Below are 22174 nucleotides of genomic sequence, written 5' to 3' on the forward strand. Positions count from 1 at the left end.
TCAATAACAAAAAAAAGTTAAACATTAAATAAGATTGGTAAGATGACGATCATATCCTTAACGAATTGATTTTGATCTAACGTTTAATTTTTAGTTTTCAAGTTCTCGAAAAACTTTTAGATCTCAACCCTATATATATATATATATATATATATATATATATATATATATATATATATATATATATATATATATATATATATATATATATATATATATATATATATATATATATCAAGTGTGGTGTTGAGTTGGGGCTAATAACGACCCACAAATAACACCCCAAAGGTGTGGAAGGACATGGTTGAGGCCACGATTCATCTCGCATTGCGAGAAGAGAAAGACTTAAAGACTTTGTAGTGTGAATTTTATAAGAACTGGTGTCGTTATGCAACATGAATAGATTACAAGTATCGCATCGCCTAATGACTTTTTGACCAACAAGAGAGATTTCATTGGTAAACAATGGTTGCAAAATCGTTAGTATAGAATCACCCTTGGAACTCCTAAAATATTCTATTAATTAGAATCTTTCAGTTTTGAGGTTGTCAATCAAACTAATCGATGTCAAGTTTACTTGTAATGAATTTTTAATTTGGATACAGTAACCCCAATATGTTTGAATTACCTTCACTCTTCTTAATTAATATAATGGCTAGAGAGTAACACATTTTCTTTAATTAAAGTCACAGATCAATAAAGCATATACCTTTTAATTTGAAAATCAACTAGCATTAGCATTAAGGTTTAAGACTCATCAATCAAATTCAAAAGAAAATCAACATGCTTTCATTAACATTACGGAGGAAATACTTTCTTGACTTAGGTGAAATAAAAATAAACACATAAATCAATAGTTGCTTGTTAATTTGGAGAACTATTACTTAATCAAAAAATTAACCAACTAACAAAACATTTACATAAAACTCATGACTGAATATATGTGAACATAAAAAGATGTTTACCACAAAATACTTCCATACAAATTCATCATAAGTTCAAGTAGATCTTCAAAAGGAAGGAAAAATTCAAAAATTACTTCCATGTCAACCAATATTTTCCAAAAGAGACCTACCAATCATCCACAAATAGCAACTAAATGCGAAATTATGACTCTCGTCTCTTGATTGCCATGTGGGCAGCGTGGCCTGGAGGCCAATTTCTCCGCGGGTTGTGTAGAGCGGCTTGCCAACTATTATGCTTCATGGCTTTAAATCATGCAAAGCCCACATATGTGGTTAACCATTCAAATCCATATGCCTAATGTCATTTCCATCTTCTTTTCACGATTAACTATCCCATTTTTCTTATGTTTGCTTCCAAAAGTAGTCCAAAAGTCCTTCTAGCTTCAAGTTCCACTCAAGATTAAAATTCAATCGCTTCCAAGATCTCCATTGACACAAGTTCCTTCCCTCAAATCTTCATAACCACATGGTCTCTCTCACTTCCACATAATCTTCCTGGATGTGCGGTAGACTTTTAAAAATCCGAATATACGCACAAAAACTAAAAATTATCCGATGTAGATAAAAATATCAAAAAAGAAAAATATGCAAAGAGAATATTGCATAATAAACCATGCAAACTACTTTATATCTTTAATTAGCACCCGACTCCATAGAAGCCAACTGATTTAGTCACTGCTTGATCCACAAAACTATTTTTTATTCATATTCTGCAGAATGTTAGTAGTTTAGTCGTTCATACGTGTTTATCATAGATTTACACGATTTTTTTTTCAAAACATAAGAAAAAAAATTGAGGTTATCGTTGTCGATGGGTAAAACTACTACGGTAATTAGTCCAATATAACTTTATAAAGTTTACACAGATTACCAATCCACGCTGTGCATAAGATTGTGGACACGTAGTATTTACATTTTTTTTATTGAAATACAAGATCAACAAAGTAATATACAGTTAGCAAATATTCGTCATTTCGTTAATTAAATGATAAAATAGTCAACTATTTCAATATTGCGATAATATCCGCAGACCAATTAAATTTCAACAGAAGAATTATTTTTATTAGATAAAAAATATTCGAATTTTCGTCATAAATATATATCCTCAACATTTTCATCAATATCAGTACAAGAGGTAATTATACCCTTCCCAGAATGACGAGCCTGATAATATCTAGTTTAAATAAAAAAGCTTTACAAATTATTATTCTCCTACTACTAAAGGAAGCCACGACAAATATATTTAAACCTTCTTACTTCTTATGTTGATAAATTATATAGTATTAGCATACTAAAAAGAAATAAATAGATTAATCTTTCGAATTTTTAGTCTATGTACTTTATTGATTTATTAGATATTACATATTACATATTCGTAATACGTGTAAATTGTAGAAAAAGGTAACGGCGCATATACCTCGTATTAGAAATTAGAAATTACGATGAAACCTACGCATTAGTGATGATGAGATTAACTATCTGTCGACCAATAAATAAAGATTGCATTTGCAACTAAAATCTTTGCTACACAATCAGCCATGGAAATCCTTTCGCAAAATGGTCATGTGAAATATTCCATTATTGTAGAATGTTCCCGTTTTTGGGTTGTCAAATCAAATTAAGCAATGTCAACTTCACATAAACATGTGCCATGAGCATCCTACTAACATCGACACAAATCAGTTGACAAAAAGATATACGTACTTACGTAGTATAAAACTGCACTTTCTAGCTAACATCCAACCACACTTTCACAAAACTAAAAAAATAAAAGTTTCCATTTTCTCCTGTCCAAATTCTGGTGGCCATGGGATCCCATGTCAGTGTCACCACATCTCCTCCACCTGCCGCCGCCGAGCAACCAGAGAAGCAGTCGTTATCACAATACAAGAATAATTCACATCCGGTGGTTGATTTGGCCTTAAGGGTGTTTCTATTCATAACATCATTGGTTGCAATCATTGTTATGTTAATTTCTAAACAAACCAAGCTGATTCAAGTTACCCCAAACCACGCAGTACTATTGACTGGAAAATTCAGTTATATCCCATCGTTCATGTAAGTTTCATTACTTCAACCAAAATCATAATAATTAACCTGTGTTCTTGTAACCATTGTATATGAGTTCGAGAGTTTCTATTAACGAATGTGATGTTATGGTGCAGATACTTGATTACAGCACTCTCGGTGGTTTGCTTGTACAGCATTGTCACTGGGGCATTATCGGTTTTGGCACTTATGAAGCCGGGAGGAATCTCCACAAAATTGCAGTTTCATTTCGTGATGTTTGATGCTGTAAGTTGATACACTAAATACAATTGTGTAACCTTTTAATTATAACTTGAAAACCTACTTCTCACATAAAAAGAAAACATTTTTTATTGTAACAATACAAAGTAAATGCAATATTTTCTATCTTTCCAAGAATTATTAGTTCATAACAGGCCAGATTTTGCTGAATGAAGCGAGAGGTTTTGAGTTCTATTCTTATAAGAATGAATTTGTTTTGGAGTTAAATTTATATAGCTGGGAACTCAAATGTCGCAGGTTTTATATTTTGAAGTAACATAAAATCAATTGGTATGGTGCAGTTGCTATTGGGTATTATGGCTTCAGCAACAGGAGCAGCATCAGGAGTCTCATACACTGGAATTAAAGGGAATTCTCATACCGGATGGAACAAGATGTGTACTACGTATGATTCATTCTGCTTCCGTGCTGCAGCCTCTATTCTTCTATCGCTCATATCCTCCATAACAATTCTACTACTGGTTCTGTTCTCCACTCACATGCTTTACAAGAAGACCACAAGACGATAGTTCAATCAACACTTAAGATGTTCACTTCTACAAGTTTCTATGTCATAAAAATACTGTCTATTTGTATTTTTCATTGTGCCCATTTTGTTTAGGAATATCACAAAAAATTGCTTTTGATAACTCTGTCATACAAAAGCCTTAGTTAGTGTCATTCTAAGAGATGTGAACAATGTGTTATGAAATAAGGATGCCAAATTCACACAAGAGCCTTAGACAATGTCATTCTAACACGGATGACTAAACTTGTTGGAAGAAAAATTTTATAAACAAGAAGAAGATGGTGTACACACCTAAAATTTTCAACAAACTTTATTAATTCACAGAGTTTACATATTTATACATCCCTAACCATTACATCAATTCATTAGGACGGTTACATAACTGATAATAACTTTTTACTATAACCACCAACTAACTAACTACCGTTAGATAATATATACAAAGTTCTTGCTTAATTCTAACATTCCCCTCTTATGCTAGATTTCAGATACTCCAAGATTCTTCTTCAAACGATTGAAGTTACCTACTTGCAAAGCCTTAATAAATATATCTGCCAACTGATCCTTTGTTTCACAAAAACAAACTTCCATATCTTTGTTTGCAACAAGTTCACAGAAGTGATATTTAATCCGAATATGCTTACTTTTACCATGGAGCATGGCTTTTTCTTTTTTTGACAAAGCTATGGCATATTTGCTATCACATAAATGCTTTGATGCATTGATTTGGTATTTTCCCAATGTAACCAAAATACCATTGAGCCACAAGGCTTGGCAGTTGGCCATTGAAAGTGAAATGTACTCTGCCTCAGCAGAAGATAAGACAACTACGTTTGGCTTCTTCGTTTGCCATGATTTGGCTCTAGAGCCAAGGTTAGAAAGGTAGCATGTGGTGCTTCTACTATCATCTATATACCCACCATAATCATTGTCCCTGAAGCCTCTCAAATTTGCATCTTCAGTTCTAGTATAGATAAGCCCTTGATTGAGAGTACTATTTATGTAACACAATATATGCTTACCAGCTTCCCAATGACTTTTCTTGGGATTCTCCATGAAGCGACTAATAACACTGACAGAAAACATGATGTTGGGTCTTGTTGTAGTTAAACACATAAGGCTGCCTACCAGACTCCTATATAGACTGGGAATCACATCATCTTTTGAAGTATTTTTTTAATAATTTTGATCCAAACTCCATTGGGGTAGAGACAGGTGAAGAACCCACCATGTTAAAGCGTTTAAGCAGTTCCTTAGCGTGCCTGTGTTGGGAAATTAAGACCCTCTTTTGATCTTGCTTTACCTCTATTCCTAAGAAGTAATACAATACTCCCATGTCAGTCATTTTAAATTCTGTTTTCATAGATTCCTTAAATTCTTGAACCATTTTTTCTGAGTTTCGTGTAAAAACCAAATCATCCACATACAAACAAACAATTAAAATTTTGTTAGTAGCCTCTTTGGAAAATAGGGTATGCTCGAAGGGGCACTTCTTGACGCCATTTTCCAAGAAGTACTTGTCAATTATACTGGACCAGGCACGAGGTGCCTGCCTTAAACCATACAATGCCTTTTTCAAGTGACAAACTTTATACTCTCATCCCTTCTTCACATATCTAGTTGGTTGATCAATGTACACATGTTCCTCAAGGGTGCCATTTAGGAAAGCGGATTTCACATCCATCTGATTCACATCCCATTCATTTTGTTATACTAAAGCAAGAACCAAACAGATAGTTTCTAGTCTGATTACTAGAGCAAACACTTCGTGGTAATCAAATCCCAACTTTTGTTTGTATCCCTTGGCGACTAAACGTGCCTTATACTTTTGAACCTCTCCTCCTTCATTAAGTTTAGTTTTATACACCCATTTGACACCAATAGATTTATGATCTTTGGGTGGATCAACTAGTTCCCATGTGTCATTCTTCAAAATTGATCTTATTTTTGCATCCATTGCATCTCCCCATTTCTTATCTTGAAATGCATCTTCAAAAGTTGCTGCATCAGCATCAACAAAAAGAGCATAGTCGGCCATGTCTTCGAAGTCCAGTATTTGAGTGTTTTCGTATAGGTCTGCCATGCTTCGTTTTTTCTTGGTCTTTCTTAAAAAAGTTGGTTCTTTAGATGAACTTGAAGAGTCATCAATGGATTGTACTGAGTTGTCATTGACAGGTTTGTGTGTGTATTCATCTCATTTTCCTCTTCATCGTTTTCTTTTTCTGAACAAATGCTCAGCAGATGTATGAACAGTTCTCTTCACTTCTTAAAGGTTCATTCTAAGCTTTTGCTTTATCAAAAATAACATCTTTGCTTATGATTACCTTTTTTGTTATAGGATTATAAAGTTTGTATGCTTTTGTGTTTTCATTGTAACCCACAAACACAGTTTTTTCAGATTGATGATCGAGTTTTCCTGTTCTTTGGTTAGGTACATGTGCATAGGCAATGCACCCAAAAATCTTTAGATGTCTTACACCCAATTTAAGACCACTCCAAGCTTGCTATGGTGTCATGTTATCTACACTTTTTGTTGATGTTCTGTTGATCAGATATGTTGCATATGCTATCGCTTCAACCCAAAATTCCTCTGGTAATCTCTTTTCTTATAACATGCACCTTGCCATCTCACCAAGAGCCCTGCTTTTTATTTTAGCAACCCTATTTTCTTGAGGTGTGTAACTTGCAGTTAGATGATGATGCATGCACTTATCTTTCAAGAAGATTTGAAGACAAAGAGCAATGTATTCCCCACCACGATCACACCTTAAACATTTGATTTTGTGTTCACTTTGATTTTCAACCAAAGCTTTAAAGATCACAAAGTAATTTTAGGTCTCTAATTTTTCTTTAAGAAAGTAAATCCAGATTTTTCTGCTAAAGTCATCTATAAAGCTTAATACATACCTGCTTCCTCCGATTGAAAATGTTTTCATCGGACCCCAAATATCTGAGTGGACCAATTCGAGGGGCTTTGATGCCCTCTAGGTCTTGTCTTGAGGAAATGATTTCTTCGAATGTTTACCCAATGCACATGCTTCACATATATCATTTGTATCAATGATAGAGGGTAGCTTATGTACCAGTTGTTGTTTATGTATGTAAGTAAGGGCACCAATGTTTGTATGGCCAAACCTATGATGCCACATACATAACACATATTTTGTGTTTGTGTAGAGAGAGAAAAGATTTTCCCCATCAAACTTGAGAGGAAACATCTTGTTCACAGTCATCTCTACCCTCCCGATCAAAACATTATTCCAGTCTTTTATCTCACAAAAGCCATTTTTAAACCGTAAACCATACCCTTTAAAATAAGTTGTCTCACACTCAATAGGTTATGTTTCAAACCTGGTACGTATAACATATTAGAGATCTTATTTTCACTATCTCTAATCTTAATGGATATCATTCCATTCCCTGCCACACTAAGCTTGTTATCATCCTCGATTCGGACTTCCCATTTCTTTGACTCTTCTAGACTAACATACAGGTCTTTATTGCCCATCATATGGTTACTGCAACCACTTTCTAGATACCACGAGGTATCTTGCACTGAATCTTGAACACTAAGCATCATGAACATGGTGTTATCATCATTGCTCTCTTTGTTGTGAATAAAACTGGACTTCGTTCCTTTCTTCTGCAATTCTTTTCATGTAGGCTTTCATAACGTGACATACTTATGGCAATAATGGCACTGTATTTGTGGTTTTCTTTGATTCTTGCCTTTATTGGTGTTTTTGGGTTGATTATCTTTAGCTTAAAGTGCATTTTCCAATATAGGGGTTCAAACTGCTTCATCCTAAGTTCATGGGATTGAAGCATACCTAGAAGATTTTCAAATGAAAATTCCTCCAAGATTTTCTATAGCAACAATGACATATTCAAAATTTTTTTGTGAGGCTTTGCAAGATTTTCTCAACAACCCTCTTATCTTCAAGGATTTCTCCATTCAAACGCATTTGATTTACTAGGATTATTATGCGATTGTAAAAGTGTTTTTCGGAATCATTTTCCTTCATTCTTAAACCATCGAATTCACAACGAAGCGTTTGCAATCTAACAACCTTAACCTTATCGTCTCCTCTATATGATTTGTGTAAAATATCCCAGGCCTCCTTCAAAACGTCAAATGATGAAATTATTTTAAATATGTTTACATCGATTGCTTGGTATAATAGAAATAAGGCATTTCTATTTTTCTTCCTCAAATCTTTCAACTCTAAGGTCTCAAGCATAGTCAATACGGTATGGTCTGTGGGTTCATCGATTTCGTGTTTGTCACATCCCCAAACCAGAATGGCGGAAACGTTCGGGGGCGGAGGACATCATATTTAGTATCATAACAGTTCATAGAAAGGAAAGTACACACCACCATATATATTAAAGTTTCCAAGATGTTTACATAATTGTATTCATTACATGTTCAAAAGATATATACATAAACATCATTCAAAAGAAGTAATTAACGCCAGCGCGTTAATCCCAAAAGTTGATTCCCAAACCTACTTAGTGGTACCCTAAGAATACAAATTATTTCAAAGAAAAAGTGTCAACAATTATGTTGGTGAGTTCATAAGTAGTTTAGAAAAATTGGATGCCATTCCAAAATGGGTGTATGTTTTCCAGAAAAAACTCAGTATTTCAAGTGTGCAGAGTTGTGATTTGTTGTATTGAAAATGAATGTATTAGATCCAGAAAATCCCATATTTTCCCTAATGGATGAGATATGATTTGTTGTATCTTCCAAGAAAAACCCTTATTTTCTTATAAAAGTATGAAATGCATATCAATGTTCGTGTCATAAGTTGTAAATAATTGCACCAGGAAAATCCCTTATCTTCCTATTAGTTGTTTGGTTTGTATATAGGAAAAACCCTTATTTTCCTAACATGGCTGGTAGTCTCTAAGACCGAAAATCGCAAGAAAACGACGTTCTTAAAAGTTGTGTCATAGTTTTATAAAATAAAGCTATACGAAGATCGCGTTTGTTAGCTGACGAATAGTTTTAACAGTCACCCGTTCATAAAAGCATAATATCATAATAATTGTATATCCGATGAGTTTTATAACCATACTAAACATAATATGCCTGTAACGACGTTCTTCAGGCGTCGCAGTGTTATGACAACTGTCACCCCAAAGGACGGACTGTAGCTAACAGTTAGGGCGCGGGATCATGACTTCCCGTATAGATCTATACACATGTTACACGTTCTCCGAACGGGAGACTCTGGTTATAGACAGGACTTGCAACATTACTTTCTAATAAGGAAAAGTAACGTTTGAAGATATACATGTCTCATGGATTCTCAACTAAGCCTGTATTAAAGTGATAGTTTTTGTATGCAAAGTTTATCCTTTTTCACAATGTTTGACGAAACATGAATTATAAGTTTTTAGAATGTACAAAACGACTTAACAATGAAAGGTACTTTGAAATCATTATATACTTTGCATAAGTCTAATGCACACAAAGTATGACAGGAGTTTTACATAATAGTAATGAGTTCCAAGTGATTTATTCGGTAAAACAAGTGGAGTGAAACTTTATAGAATACACGATAATAACCGTATGTTTACTTGTATTCCCCCCCTAAAAGAGTATAAAAGCATTTAAAATGTATTTAAAGTGTGTTTGAAAGGGGTATGAACTCACTTGATTGAAGTGGTTGATTTGAAGTAGTCGAGAGAAGAATCGAGCAGAACTTCGACAGGAAGAGTTGAAAACGCGGGTAATGTCGAGATTCTCAGGAATCTCGGGAATCTCGGGAACACAAAACCTTCATTCGGGACTTGAAGGTGAAAATCGGGGCTTCGGGAGGGTCTCGGGGGCTTAAACGCGGAGTTTTGGCGCGAGAAAGAAAGGAACTGAGCAATGGAGCTCGGAACCCTTGAAATCTACTTATAGGGGCATTTTTGGGGTGTGCCACGTCATGGCAAGTGATGGCCACGTCGTGGGGAGTCAAGCTTATCCTCTTCCATTGATTGGACGCCCTCAGTCACTTTCCGGGTCGCGGCAAGCTTGTGCCACGTCGTGGCAAGCCTGACAGCCTCGGATTTCGGACCTCGAACTTGTAAAATACGTAACTTTTGCGTACGAGCTCTGTTTTTGACGTTCTTTATATGCACGCGTAGCTAGAAACATGATCTACAATTCTTGTTTAGACTTAATCGGCGAATTCTGACCTTATTTTTAATTATTTATTTTTAACGGGCCGGGACGCGATAATTCTGTTAGAAATCCATAACTTCTTCATCCGATGTCCGTTTTCGTCCAACTTTTCATCGTTGCGCTACTAATGTTGAGACCTTAGATTCTCATTTAGGTTGTTTTGGTCAAAAGTATCTTGAGCTCTATTTCGAGTTTTAGCTGTCTACTGATATACCCGAATCTTGGAAAAATCATAACTTTCTCATACGAATTCAGATTTGGACGTTCTTTTTATGTACGCTCACGGTTTGAGGTTATATATAACTTTAATTTAGATAATTAAGGCTAAAAACTATTGTATTGAAACTTCACATTTTTCGTTTAATCGGTGTTGCCAGTTTTGCCGAGAATCTTCGGTTGGTCATAACTTCTTCGTTATAACTCGGATTTTAGGGTTCTTTATATGTACAAAAACCTTGATACGATTCCTACTACTTTATTTAACCGAAATAAGATTTTAGGAAATTTATATTTTGACCTAAATTTGATTGGTTTTACATTACATTGTCTCGAAATATTGGGTTGTCACATTATCCCCCCGTTAGAAGGAATTCCGTCCCGAAATTAGAATTTAAGCAAGCAAGTATGCACGAATGATCGAGTCGTGAGTAGGAAACTTCCTAATCGATTGATTCTAGTGCAACTAAGTGATAACGGGTTCTCGGTTGGCATTCCAACGAACCTTCACTAACTGGCGATGACGTTTCTTCGTCTGCTTGACCTCTCGGTCGAGGGTCACTACAGTTCTAATATAAAGGCAAGGATCTCAATGAGTGGACTTGCAAGAGTCCTAACGGAAAGGTATGGTTTCACGATCGAGATGCGAAGAGTAGAAAGTACGTTACTGAGTTCGCGGAGTAGGTCTAGTTTGTGTGAGGCACATGACCGATTCTGATAAGAATCTCGGAGGTCCTATCTACCTTGGATTTAGCTTTCCATTCTTTACGAAGCGTATTAAGCCATTCCCAGAGTGAGTTATCCTAAAGAACTTGGTCACTCACTTGGAATCTCTAAGGTTCCTTTTCTTGCGTAACCTCCCAGTCAAAGGCCATCCCTTGCTGGGTCAAAGTCGTACGAGTTTCTGTAGCTTGCGAGGAGTTCTGAATGAACTAAGGCGGTAGGTCGGTAAGACCTAGAATCTGGCGAAAGATTGTCGGCGTCTTTGATGTCGATAAATGCTCAACGGTTTTGACAAATTGCAAGAGTACTCATAATTTCTCACATTACTAACAGTGTGTTCTAGAAATTTGACTCTTCAATTTCAAAACTCGCGCCTAGAGAACTTTGCTAAGAGTTCCTCTATAGAAATGTTACCATGGGCTTTCTTCTTACTACGAGGGTAGATAAGTAAGTCATTACATGGAGAAATGATGACTGGTCCTAGTAAGAAAGACGTAACTCTATTTATTTAGCTCATGAAAACTATGGGTGTATTGGTCCTATCCGAAAGGTATCACTACGAAATCGAAGTGTCCGCATCGAGTTTAGGAGATAGTCTTCCGGACATCCTCCCCTAACACTCGAACTGGTGATATTCGGATTCCAGATCCATTCCTGGAAGTAGTTTCTTTCCTTGCGTTTGCTCAACTATTTTATCTATGCGAGGCAGAGATAACGATTTCTATGAAAATCTTGACGAAGTCTTCGATAACCGAGGTACATGCAATGCGATCTGTCGATCTCTGGAAGAATATGACCGAGGTTCTCTAGGGTGAGAAACCTAGTCTTCTAATTCTATTTATGTGTAGTTCGCTAAGTTGTTCAAACTGTTCTTGTATCTCCGTGGGTGTTTAAACTATAAGGTGATCTATTTACGGGAGTCGTACTGGGTTCTATGCTTGTTCTCATGACGATGTGATTACTCGTACTTAGGCAGTTCTCCGTCCTGAAGTTCATATTAGAATTCATACCTAGTTTCACAATCACCCTTTCACGTATACGAGTCATATATAATTAAGGTTGAAAAGGTAGTCGAATAACTGGTTCTTCTTTAAGTTCACATCCCATCGGGGAAAAAAGAATTTAAAGTGGAATCATCAATTCTAAACCTGTAGAACCTTGATTATATATCACTCTTATGCATACATTCTTCAGTGATAGATCAACCGCGTGAATCCCTGGATTAAAGTTGACGTACTGCACGAGTGGTACTTCGGGGATTTCTTCGGAAAGAAAATAACTAATAGGTACTCCTGGAATGAGTACTTCGGTGTTCTGATGTGACGGTTTCGCTGGAAAAGTGATCCAGAAGAAAGAGATGTACGTATGAAGCTGTTTTCGTGAGGATCAAACTAAATCAATTCGTATGATAATGTCGAAATCATATTGAAACTTAAAGACATTGGATTTGAACATAAGACGTTTACAGACAAAGCACAACCGTGCAACCATGAACAGAGTTACAGTACTTTAGATTTACCATAAGACTATTGCTACGAGTAAGATATACTACAAAAGACAAGTATACGCAGCACGAGAATTCCTATACAGATAGGATCTTGCAAAAGGTAAGACTCTAGTTGCACTAGTTTTAGATGGTTTATAAGTCTGTTACAACAAAACGCCTAAATTACATTTAACGTGGTTCCGGAGCAGGCTCTCCTACGACTGTGATCCTGAGAATCTTCCCGTCTGCGCCAAAGTTTTGTGTTATCAGTCAATCCTTCTGGAGGTGTCCAATTTCACCGCATTGGTAACATATATGGACAGCACCCACATTTGTGGTGGAAGTGAAACGTCGAGTAGGAGTTATGGGGACGCGGGTTCTTTCCTTTTTCGGGCAATCTCTCTTATAGTGCCCAAACTCTCCACAATGATAACAAGTCTGGTTCCCATCGGCGTTGGGCGAATTGTTGATCGGTTTTGTTAGGCTCTTGCAGTAACGTTTTGTGTGCCCCTTTTTGTTGCAATTTTTGCATTGCAAGGCTCGACAGATTCCCTCGTGGTGGTAATTGCACCGGTCGCACTTCGGGAGTGTTCCCTTGTATGGTCTGCTCGGTACTGGGATGGCAGAGGTTTCCGCTTGCTGTTGTTGCATGGAAAGTTTTCGGGGTTTCTCGCGTTCTGTCTGAGTTTGACGCTTCTGTTTCTTGTTCTTTGGTTTTTGTCTTTGCGGGCCTGAGGCCGTTACCGTTTGGTGACTTCCTGGATGGATACCACGATTGGGAACTTCATTCCCATCAGTAGCATTGACTGTGCTGTTAGCGCTACGATGCGTAGGAACCGCGGTTACGGCAACCACTGCGGCAGTTGTAACTGCCATTTGAAAGGTAGTGGCGTCCATAGGAAAAGTAGAGGTCTCGTTGCTTGGCTGTTTGTTTCCGGATGACGACATGATTTTGTTAATACGAACGAATAAAGGTTTTGTGCGCGATTCTGGTTGACCCTTAATGTACTTAGATTGTCCTTGAAAAGAGTAAGAGTATGATCTCGAAAGTTTGACCTACATCCCTATGATGCAGTCCTAGTAAAGAATGAAAGTATGTTCGCGAAGGTTTGACCTACATCCCTATGATGCAGTCCTAGTACGGAATGGGAGTATGTTCGTAGAATGGTCGCAAGACGTTTGTCGTTCGAGCTGAGGTATCATGGGTTGGTGAATAACCAGATCCAACCACGGAAAGAGGCTTGGAAGTGTCTCCGGAGATAAATCGTTATAGTCCAATGACTTGACTAAAGCATGTTTCATATAGACTCCAATGAAAGTATGATAAGAGTACTTGAATGAAGAATCACACAAAAGTTAGCCGGCTGTCAATATCTTTGATATTCACGATGTAAGGATTCTGGAAAATGACCTTGTAAAGGTCTTACATCATATCCGCAGAAGATAGTTCCTGACAGCCTAAAGACCTAGCGAAAGTACTTATGGAACAAGAAAATTTCCTAGAAAATGCCACATCAGGTATAGACAGAAAATTATGATTCTTCTTTATAAGGAAATAAAGTAAAGCGTCTACTACTAGCGACGGTCATCACTCTGGTGAACTCTTAGTTCAGCCAATTGACGTTCCATGTCAAGTAGGTGTCTTTCGTACACCATCTGGCGTACTCAGAGCCCTATGACTTCAGCTCGTGATTCAGCCAGTGCTTGCAGCAGGGTTTCATGGTTTCTCTCTGACCTCTCGTGAGCATCTTCTTAGACGAACGGTGCAGAGGGTATGCATTCTAGCATAGGCGACTACTTCTAAAATCTGACTTAGGGCTGTCCTGCCTTGAATCTCCTTTCGGGCCATTCTGCGAACCAAGATTGGCAAGACTCTATCTGCTGAGCCCCCATTGCTCAAGTCGGAAAAGCTTCGGTCGCCATCAAATAGCATAGATTAATCTTGTCCTTGGCTCCATATTTCCAAGCATTCCACTCACTCAGGGTCGGGCCATGAAAAAGTCGGACGAGGGTTAGGAATTGGAAAGGGAGCTGCTCGGAGTAGGTTTTCAACCTCTACTTCGGAGTTAGCATCATACGAAAAGTCTTCATCATGGTGATCATTCAAGAGGAAAAGGATGATCATTCTCTGGTTATTCTCCAAACCAACCAGCTATGACTTCATTTGGAAGGTACTGGTTGTCGAGGGGATGAAGTCCAGTTATGTTTTCTATGCGAGAATTTAAGGGTAAGATAATAATTATTAGACGAGCTATCTAGATAACTATTTAGAAAACCTTCATTAGTTACATCGCTATTTGTGAAGTGCATACCAGCTATGTGTAATCTAAACATGATAGACCTTCGAATAAGTGACCTTAATTCCAAATTCACACAGAATAGGGGCAAGGCAAAATTATCACAGATTCTAAGTCTATAACATCCTAATTACATGTAGCCTCAGTGTATCCACTTAGCAACTATCAACTTAAAAATGAAGATCCCGTTTTAGTTCTCAAGTATAAAGTGTTGGATTAGTGTCTAAGTCCATAACTGTTTTGGTATGTACTTGACCCGATTATGAGCATAGTCCTTTTGGGTTGCCTTCACCATAGCAATATGTAGGATGATTTAAGGAGAGAAAAGTTTAAATATGATTTATTAATATATTATGAGAATAATATATTAAAGGAGAAATCATATTGTTTAATTAATATTGGTCAAGAATTAATTAAGAATTAATTTTGTGGTTAAAAGAGATTAATTAAACTTAAGGGACTGAAGTTGTAATTATAAGATAATTATAATTGGGCTATGGATCACCTAATAATATATAGGTTGAACGAATTCTATGGGAAGCCCATTAGAAATCGTCCAAGGGATATGTTTAAGGAGTCCATGGGCTGCTTAGGGCCTAAGCAGTCAGATTAGGGTTTCCTAGTTGTAAACCCTAATAGCCTACATGTATAAAAGGGACCCTTAAGCCCCAAAAACGTAGAGAACACTTCCATTAGGGTTTCCAGCCGTTTTTGGTGCCTCCTTTACTTCTCCTCTTCATCCAAGTTGCATATGGTGTTTGTGACTCCATTAGAGGTACTACACTTGTGGTACTTGCTTTCAAGAGCTAAGGAAATTCAAGGAACTAGTTGTTATTGCTATATAACAAGAAAAGGTATGTATTCTAGTTTTATATATGAATTTCGAAAATTATAGTAGCATGCCAGGTTTCTTTTTGTGTTCATAAAGTTGTATAACTAATAGTGAAAACATAGATCCAATACTAGGGTTGCATGCACACATAGGATTGTTTGTATTAAACCCAACAGTGGTATCAGAGCCATTGGTTTTTGTTTTCAATTAGCTTTTATTCAAATTTGTGAACTTGACATATTAGGGTTTATGGCTAATAAACCCTAAAGGCTAGGTAATTTTCGCAATTAGGGTTGCAAAACCCTAGATGGCGATTTTTGCTAGGGTTTCCCAAATCCTTTCCTTAGCCTCCAAGATTTTGAAATCTAGGGTTATCCAACCCTTGGATTTCGAAATTACCTCCTTCCCCAAGGTTAGATCCTAAATTTTAGGGATTTGGATAATCCCATATCTTGTAATTATCTTTTAATTGTTAAATATGGTAATTAAAGATCTTGAATTATCCCATCCCTTATTTTCGAGATTTAGAGAGGGATTCAAGGGATTAGGATATCTTAGATGTATAATTGGTAATTATCCTCATGATCTAGATAATCCCTTGTGATTTAATAATTTAAATTAATTGTTTAATTTATGGTAATTATTAAATCAAGAGTTTTAATATTTAAAATTTTAATTTAAATGTCTTAAATTAAAAAAAAAAAAAAATTTAAGTGAGATTAAAACCTAATTGTTTTGAAGAGTTTCAAAACTTGCCCTCAAGTTTTGGAATTTAAATTGTTGATTAAAAGTTAATTTTGAAAGTCTAAAATCGAAAACCCTGATTTTGAAAAGTTCAAATTAAACCCTTATGGTTTTATTAAATTAATTAAGTGTATAATTAAAAGAGATTTAATAAATCCATAATGATTTTGGTTAATTAAAAGTATAATTTAAACCACCTGGTATTTTAAAAGTGTAAAATACACCCTTATACTATATATAACATTAAAAGTTTAATATTATTTATGTATAACTATAAAGTCAGTCGTACCGTTAGTAGGCCTCATTCACGAAGCTAGTCTATAAGGGGTGTTTAAGGAAATTGCCTATAAAATGGCGATTGAATGGGTATCCACTCTTACCCACCGCACTCTTGACTAGTGGAGGGTCGTTAGCCGAACGGGTAGGATAGGACAGAAACCTTCCATTATAAGTATAATGAAGTACAAAGTAACTGAATGCTTTTTCAAATTCCCAAATCATAGTTACTTTAGGCAAAATGTGAAATTGTATGCTAACCCATGGAATTACACTTCGTACCCTTGTCAAACGTTAGTGGAGCGTGTGTGGTTAACCGGCACACTAATTTGGGGATGACATTGGTGGCAAAGGGTGGCTCGATGCTTATCATAGATCAATGGAGCGTGTGTGGCTAACCGGCACATTGATTAGGTGATAGTAGCATTGGGTGCACCACGTGATTCGTATGGTTATTTACACCTTGTTTGTGATCCTTGGCATCCCAGTCACGAATAGTAGGGCATAATCGAGATTAAACATGCCATTGAAGAGTTCAATGAGTCTCAAAAGATCTAGGAGTTTCAATTCATTTAAAACTTAAACTTCTTTTTCGTTTTTCATGGTTGAAATTGGTAAATCGTCATTTACCTACCTTCAGATATTCTGCAACTAGATTACGGCAACCCTCTTCTAGGTTGTAGAGTATTGTGTTGGATCCTAGCTTGATGTTTCATTTGGGTGTTGCATCAAGAATTCTAATCAACTCAACTTGAATTTTCTTCCGTTTTGTAGATGTCTGAATCTTACAATGGTCTTCCCAAATCCTTTGGAACAAGCTTTCCAAATGAAGATGACGTTCCGAGATACGATCAAGGAAATGAGAGTCATGCTTCACTTCCTCCACCTCCTCCATTTATTCTACCTGACCCACAAGTTCAAAGGCTTGAAAAGTTCAAGCTCACTCAAGCCCTTTTGGCAAGTAAACACGAAGATGGGAAACCTATGTGTGCGCACGTCTTAGAGATGAAGTCATACATTGATAGGTTAAACATGTTGGGTGTCGAGATTTCAAGTGAGTTGGCTGTTGACTGGGTTCTTCAGTCACTTCCTGAATCATATAGTGAGTTCGTTAGAGAGTACTATATGATGGACCACGATGTGACCCTAATTGATCTCACCTATTTGCTTATAGCTGCTGAATCAGCAATGATTTGGCGTGCTGGTCAAGCAAATTTGTCTAGTGAATCAAACTCCCAAACTTCAATGGACACTGGCAACATTGGAAGTCCAGAAAGAACTAAGTCTGTGATTGTCCGATGTGTTGTGCCAAAGGAGTCTATTTGCTTTTATTGCCAAAAGAAGGGGCATTGGAGACGAAGCTGCCCTAATTACCTAAGAGATCTAAGAGATGGGAGAGTCAAGACGTATGCCTCTGCTTCAGGTAAAATCCATTAACTAACTCTTTTAAGTTCCTATTCTAGATTCTTAATACATGATGTGATAAGATTACATTTTGATGTTTTGTAGGATCGAAGAAAAGAGAGGAAGCTTGAGAAAAGAAGTGAGCTGAATCTGATCATGAAGAAATGGATTTCGATCGCATTACTTGAAGAATGGATTCTTGAGCTACAACTTGGAGTTAGAATAGATTGTTAACATAGTTTTTCAGTTGAATTTAGTTGAATTGCATTGTAAGGACAAGTTTTTTCCGCAATAAAATAAATTTTGATTTTGTCTTATTTATTTATCCTTACAATGAAATATATGAAAAATTGATGTTCATGTACTTCTATTATTAGCAAAATGAATTTGATTCTTAATTATGGAAATGTCAAAAGTGTACCAAATAGGGAGACTTTCTCATCGCCCAAGTTTTAATTGGACAGAAACTTGGAATCATGCAATGTGTATTGTATGATGAATGGAAAACTTTCACATTTGGGAAACTTAGACTAATTCTTTGGCAAAGTGTCAATTAAAGGACAAGGAGATCAAGTACACAAGGTTGTGTGTTGATCAAGTCCACCACAAGAGTGACAAAGATATTCGTCATGATTTACTAAAGCTTAGTAAATATGATTATACTTATAAGATTAAGTATAATTCTGAGTTGATTGAAAAGGTTTCAATGAATAGTAGAACGAATAAAGAAGAATCAAGTAGGCAGAAAGATAAAAGTTTCTCTATTCTAAGAAGAAGGGAGAGTACCTTTTATTGTGTTTTATGATAAGTCTTAATGATTAAGAACCATATCTCAATTGATCCTCTAAGTGAGTCTTAGTGCATTTGCATGTCTAAGAAGAGGTATCAAGTATTGTAGAAATGGATATATCAATAAGTCAATCATACTTCGTTCCAATATCAAGTCTTAAAGTCAAGATTGTGACATTGAGTGAAAAGTCTTAAGTAGGTTTATAACACTCATCAAATGTGGAATTTGGAAAAGTTTTCTTATTCTTGCACATTTGAAATTGGTAAGTTGTGCTGTCTTGGATAAGACAAAGACCAACTAGGACCAATTGTGTGAAGTGTTTTGTCTTGATAAATGCTTCACTAACTCTTGAATATTTGTTTGTCAAGAAATGTTTCTTGACAAGAGAATCTTATATGTCAAGACGTCAGTGGGAGTCTTAATGGTCTTAAAAAGTTTCAAGAACAAATCAAGAATAAACCTTATCGATCATCACTAGCACACGACTTGAGGTTTACAACCTATCGTGCTGACATTGTTTTGTTTCTGTGCCATTCCAATTGAGTTAATTGTGTATATGAGTTCTATGAGTTCTCATTTGAATACACACTAAAGCCTTAGTCGATGGAAAGTAAATTGATATGTAAGGACAAGTTACTAAACTACTTGGAAGGCATGGTGGGCACTCGTGTTACCATAGGGCAAGAAATCAAGATTAAGAAAGTTCAGTCCATATGAGTTTGGATTGGTCGCAAACCTTGGTTTTGGCAAATTCACATGGATAGGAACTCATACACCATAAAATCTAAGCGTCATAAGATTCCCTCCTTCATGAAAATGACTGTGAGGAAATGCTTTCACTAAGAGAGATTTTAAGAAGATAGCAATTGTGAAAATTGCATTCTCAAATTCGATTATGGTTATGGCATCCCTTTCCATAGTTCGAATTGTGAGATTTGGCAATTAGTTTCAACATTTGGAACTTAGTAACATAAGTTATGAATTGTTTAAACACACATATGAGCTATCTAAGGCAAAGGTGTATAAGGTTAAGAAGCTTAGATAAAGGCTTATCGAAGCATCTGGTAGTAGAAATATGAATTTCAGAAGTTCAATAGGCATTGTTTTCTGGAAGTTCATTTGTTTTCTGAATACATGTTAAAGCTAGTGGGAGCATAAATGTTATGCTTATATGATAATCATCATGATAGTGGGAGCATAAGTGTTATGCTTGTATGATTGTTATGGCGAGTATTGCAAGTTAGCAATATTAATTATAGAAAAACAAAGATTCCATTTGCAAAGTTGCATGGGTTGAAAAGTTGTTTTGCTATAATTAAGGGAGAGAATATTATACTCCGTTTCAAAATCTAAAGCTTAGATTAAGAAATTTTAATATTTTCAGTCAAAGGATACATTGTGTGTTCTTAAAATTCAATTATGATTACGGCATCCCTCTTCATAGTTCGAATTGTGAGAACATGACACATAAAATATTATGGCAAAAGATTGATAAAGTATCATATCTTTATGTAAGACATTATGCATCGTGTCCCATACGCTTCGGGTATAGGATCGATTGTAAATGCTATAGTATTTTACCATTCTAAAATTTTCCAAATGTCTAGCGCATTAAGAGGGAAAAAGGAATAGAATTGGTTTTGACTGAAAGAATTTAACAACTATCAAAGGACGATCCAAAGTTCGCTGAGGATTGATCGCTTGTAAGTAGTTGGAAGTATGGTATTGGATGGACCATATCGACATTATTATGAATAGATAAGATTCTATTAAGAATGAGTTGTCATATGGCAAATGTGGAAATGTTTTCATATTGGGAGTTGGATATTGAGAGTCTGTGCCTAGATTAGGAACTTTTATGCAAGAAGGATGTTCAAAGGAATGTACTTTGAATGTGAGACTTCACATCTATGGAATTGTCTTCTAAGAAAGTACTTTGTAATTTCATTAGCTACGTCTTGGTGACTTTTGTGCTATGATTTTGCAAAGGGATCGTTGCATAAAATGTTAGAATCTAGCATATTCTAGTAGTGGCAAGAACCTTGTGTTCTTACACTAATAATTAGGATTAAGGAATTGTGAAATGAGCATCATTGGAAAAGTTTTCAGGTGATCTATTTCACAAAGCATGGACCATAGGAAACACGGTGTGCATGCTTAGAGCATGGGACAATTGTTGTTGTAATTCAAGCAATGAGTTGATTATCCGAAACATTAAATGATAAATAATGAGTAATCAATATGGTGGATAAATAGAAGGGTTTTATTTACTCTCACAAGTTTGGGGCCATATAGGATTAAGTATTGTTGTCATGTTTCAATTTGCATGTTTTGACTTCCAGAATAACTAGGTTATTCAAACATCCACAGTTGGTCATACGTTGGGAGTAGGTATGAATAAAGACTGTCATGAATCTGTCTGTAGATTGTCTGAAGTGTTTAGACATGGCACAAGTTTGCTGCAGAGTTCGTGAGTGCTTTGATAAGATTAAAGTATTGGATTAAACCCACGCTCACTTGGATCACTTCATGGTTTTATCACGAGTGATTAGTGAGACGATAATATTGTATATTCTTGAAACCGAGACATGTGAGTTGTTATTTGTTGGTCGGTTGCACATTGATAATAAGTAAACGCACCAGTAACTTGGTGTTATAAAACTTATTGTTGTGTGTGATTCGATCAGTAAATGCAAGCGAGCATTTGATTCGAAGTTTATCCATTCCTTTTACCCAAAGTGGGATAAAAGCGATATATGTGGGCCTCTCGATGATTTAGTGATGACACCTAAGCGCTTGGCCAAGCCGGGACTAAGTTGATGTATTCAATTGTAGTCTGTTATCAGTCATCATGAATCGGAAGTCGGGAAACAGTATAGAGAGAATGATTGAAATTCATGTCTTATGTCTATACGATATCTTGAGAATGGAGGAATGTATAATCCCTTATCTAGAGGACACGCTATCTGATAAGATCAGAGTTGATAGCGGCTTTTGAAAGCTACGATTGCTGATCAGGTTCTGAAGTTATACGGAAAATAGTTATTAGACTTATCCAAGTGGGAGACTGTTGGATTAGTGTCCAAGTCCATAACTGTTTTGGTATGTACTTGACCCGATTATGAGCATGGTCCTTTTGGGTTGCCTTCACCATAGCAATATGTAGGATGATTTATGGAGAGAAAAGTTTAAATATGATTTATTAATATATTATGAGAATAATATATTAAAGGAGAAATCATATTGTTTAATTAATATTGGTCAAGAATTAATTAAGAATTAATTTTGTGGTTAAAAGAGATTAATTAAACTTAAGGGACTGAAGTTGTAATTATAAGATAATTATAATTGCGCTATGGATCACCTAATAATATATAGGTTGAACGAATTCTATGGGAAGCCCATTAGAAATCGTCCAAGGGATATGTTTAAGGAGTCCATGGGT

The 22174-nt window shown here is 36.0% G+C and overlaps 2 protein-coding genes across 2 annotated transcripts; one reads left to right on the top strand and one right to left on the bottom strand.

Moving 5' to 3' along the window:
• The first annotated feature begins 2725 nt into the window (after positions 1 to 2725).
• LOC144997956 (CASP-like protein 1) lies at positions 2726 to 4096 on the top strand. Its single transcript, XM_078957810.1, has 3 exons — positions 2726 to 3023; positions 3131 to 3260; positions 3557 to 4096. Exons 1-3 carry the CDS (start codon positions 2773 to 2775, stop codon positions 3782 to 3784), a joined length of 609 nt encoding a protein of 202 aa, XP_078813936.1. The 5' UTR covers positions 2726 to 2772; the 3' UTR covers positions 3785 to 4096.
• Positions 4097 to 4260: 164 nt separating this feature from the next.
• On the bottom strand, positions 4261 to 4839 carry LOC145045593 (secreted RxLR effector protein 161-like). Its single transcript, XM_078993915.1, has one exon. The coding sequence runs from the start codon at positions 4837 to 4839 to the stop codon at positions 4261 to 4263; it is 579 nt and encodes a 192-aa protein (XP_078850041.1).
• Between the last annotated feature and the right edge of the window lie 17335 nt (positions 4840 to 22174).

This window comes from Lactuca saligna, chromosome 5 (genome assembly GCF_052625555.1).
Source record: "Lactuca saligna cultivar CGN05327 chromosome 5, ASM5262555v1, whole genome shotgun sequence".
Taxonomy (NCBI): Eukaryota; Viridiplantae; Streptophyta; class Magnoliopsida; order Asterales; family Asteraceae; genus Lactuca; species Lactuca saligna.

Coding starts and splice junctions, on each gene's coding strand:
- LOC145045593 (XM_078993915.1), bottom strand. CDS start 4,839: ATGGAGAATCCCAAGAAAAGTCATTGGGAAGCTGGTAAGCATATATTG.
- LOC144997956 (XM_078957810.1), top strand. CDS start 2,773: ATGGGATCCCATGTCAGTGTCACCACATCTCCTCCACCTGCCGCCGCC. Junction 3,024..3,130: donor AGTTATATCCCATCGTTCAT/GTAAGTTTCATT, acceptor GTTATGGTGCAG/ATACTTGATTACAGCACTCT. Junction 3,261..3,556: donor ATTTCGTGATGTTTGATGCT/GTAAGTTGATAC, acceptor GGTATGGTGCAG/TTGCTATTGGGTATTATGGC.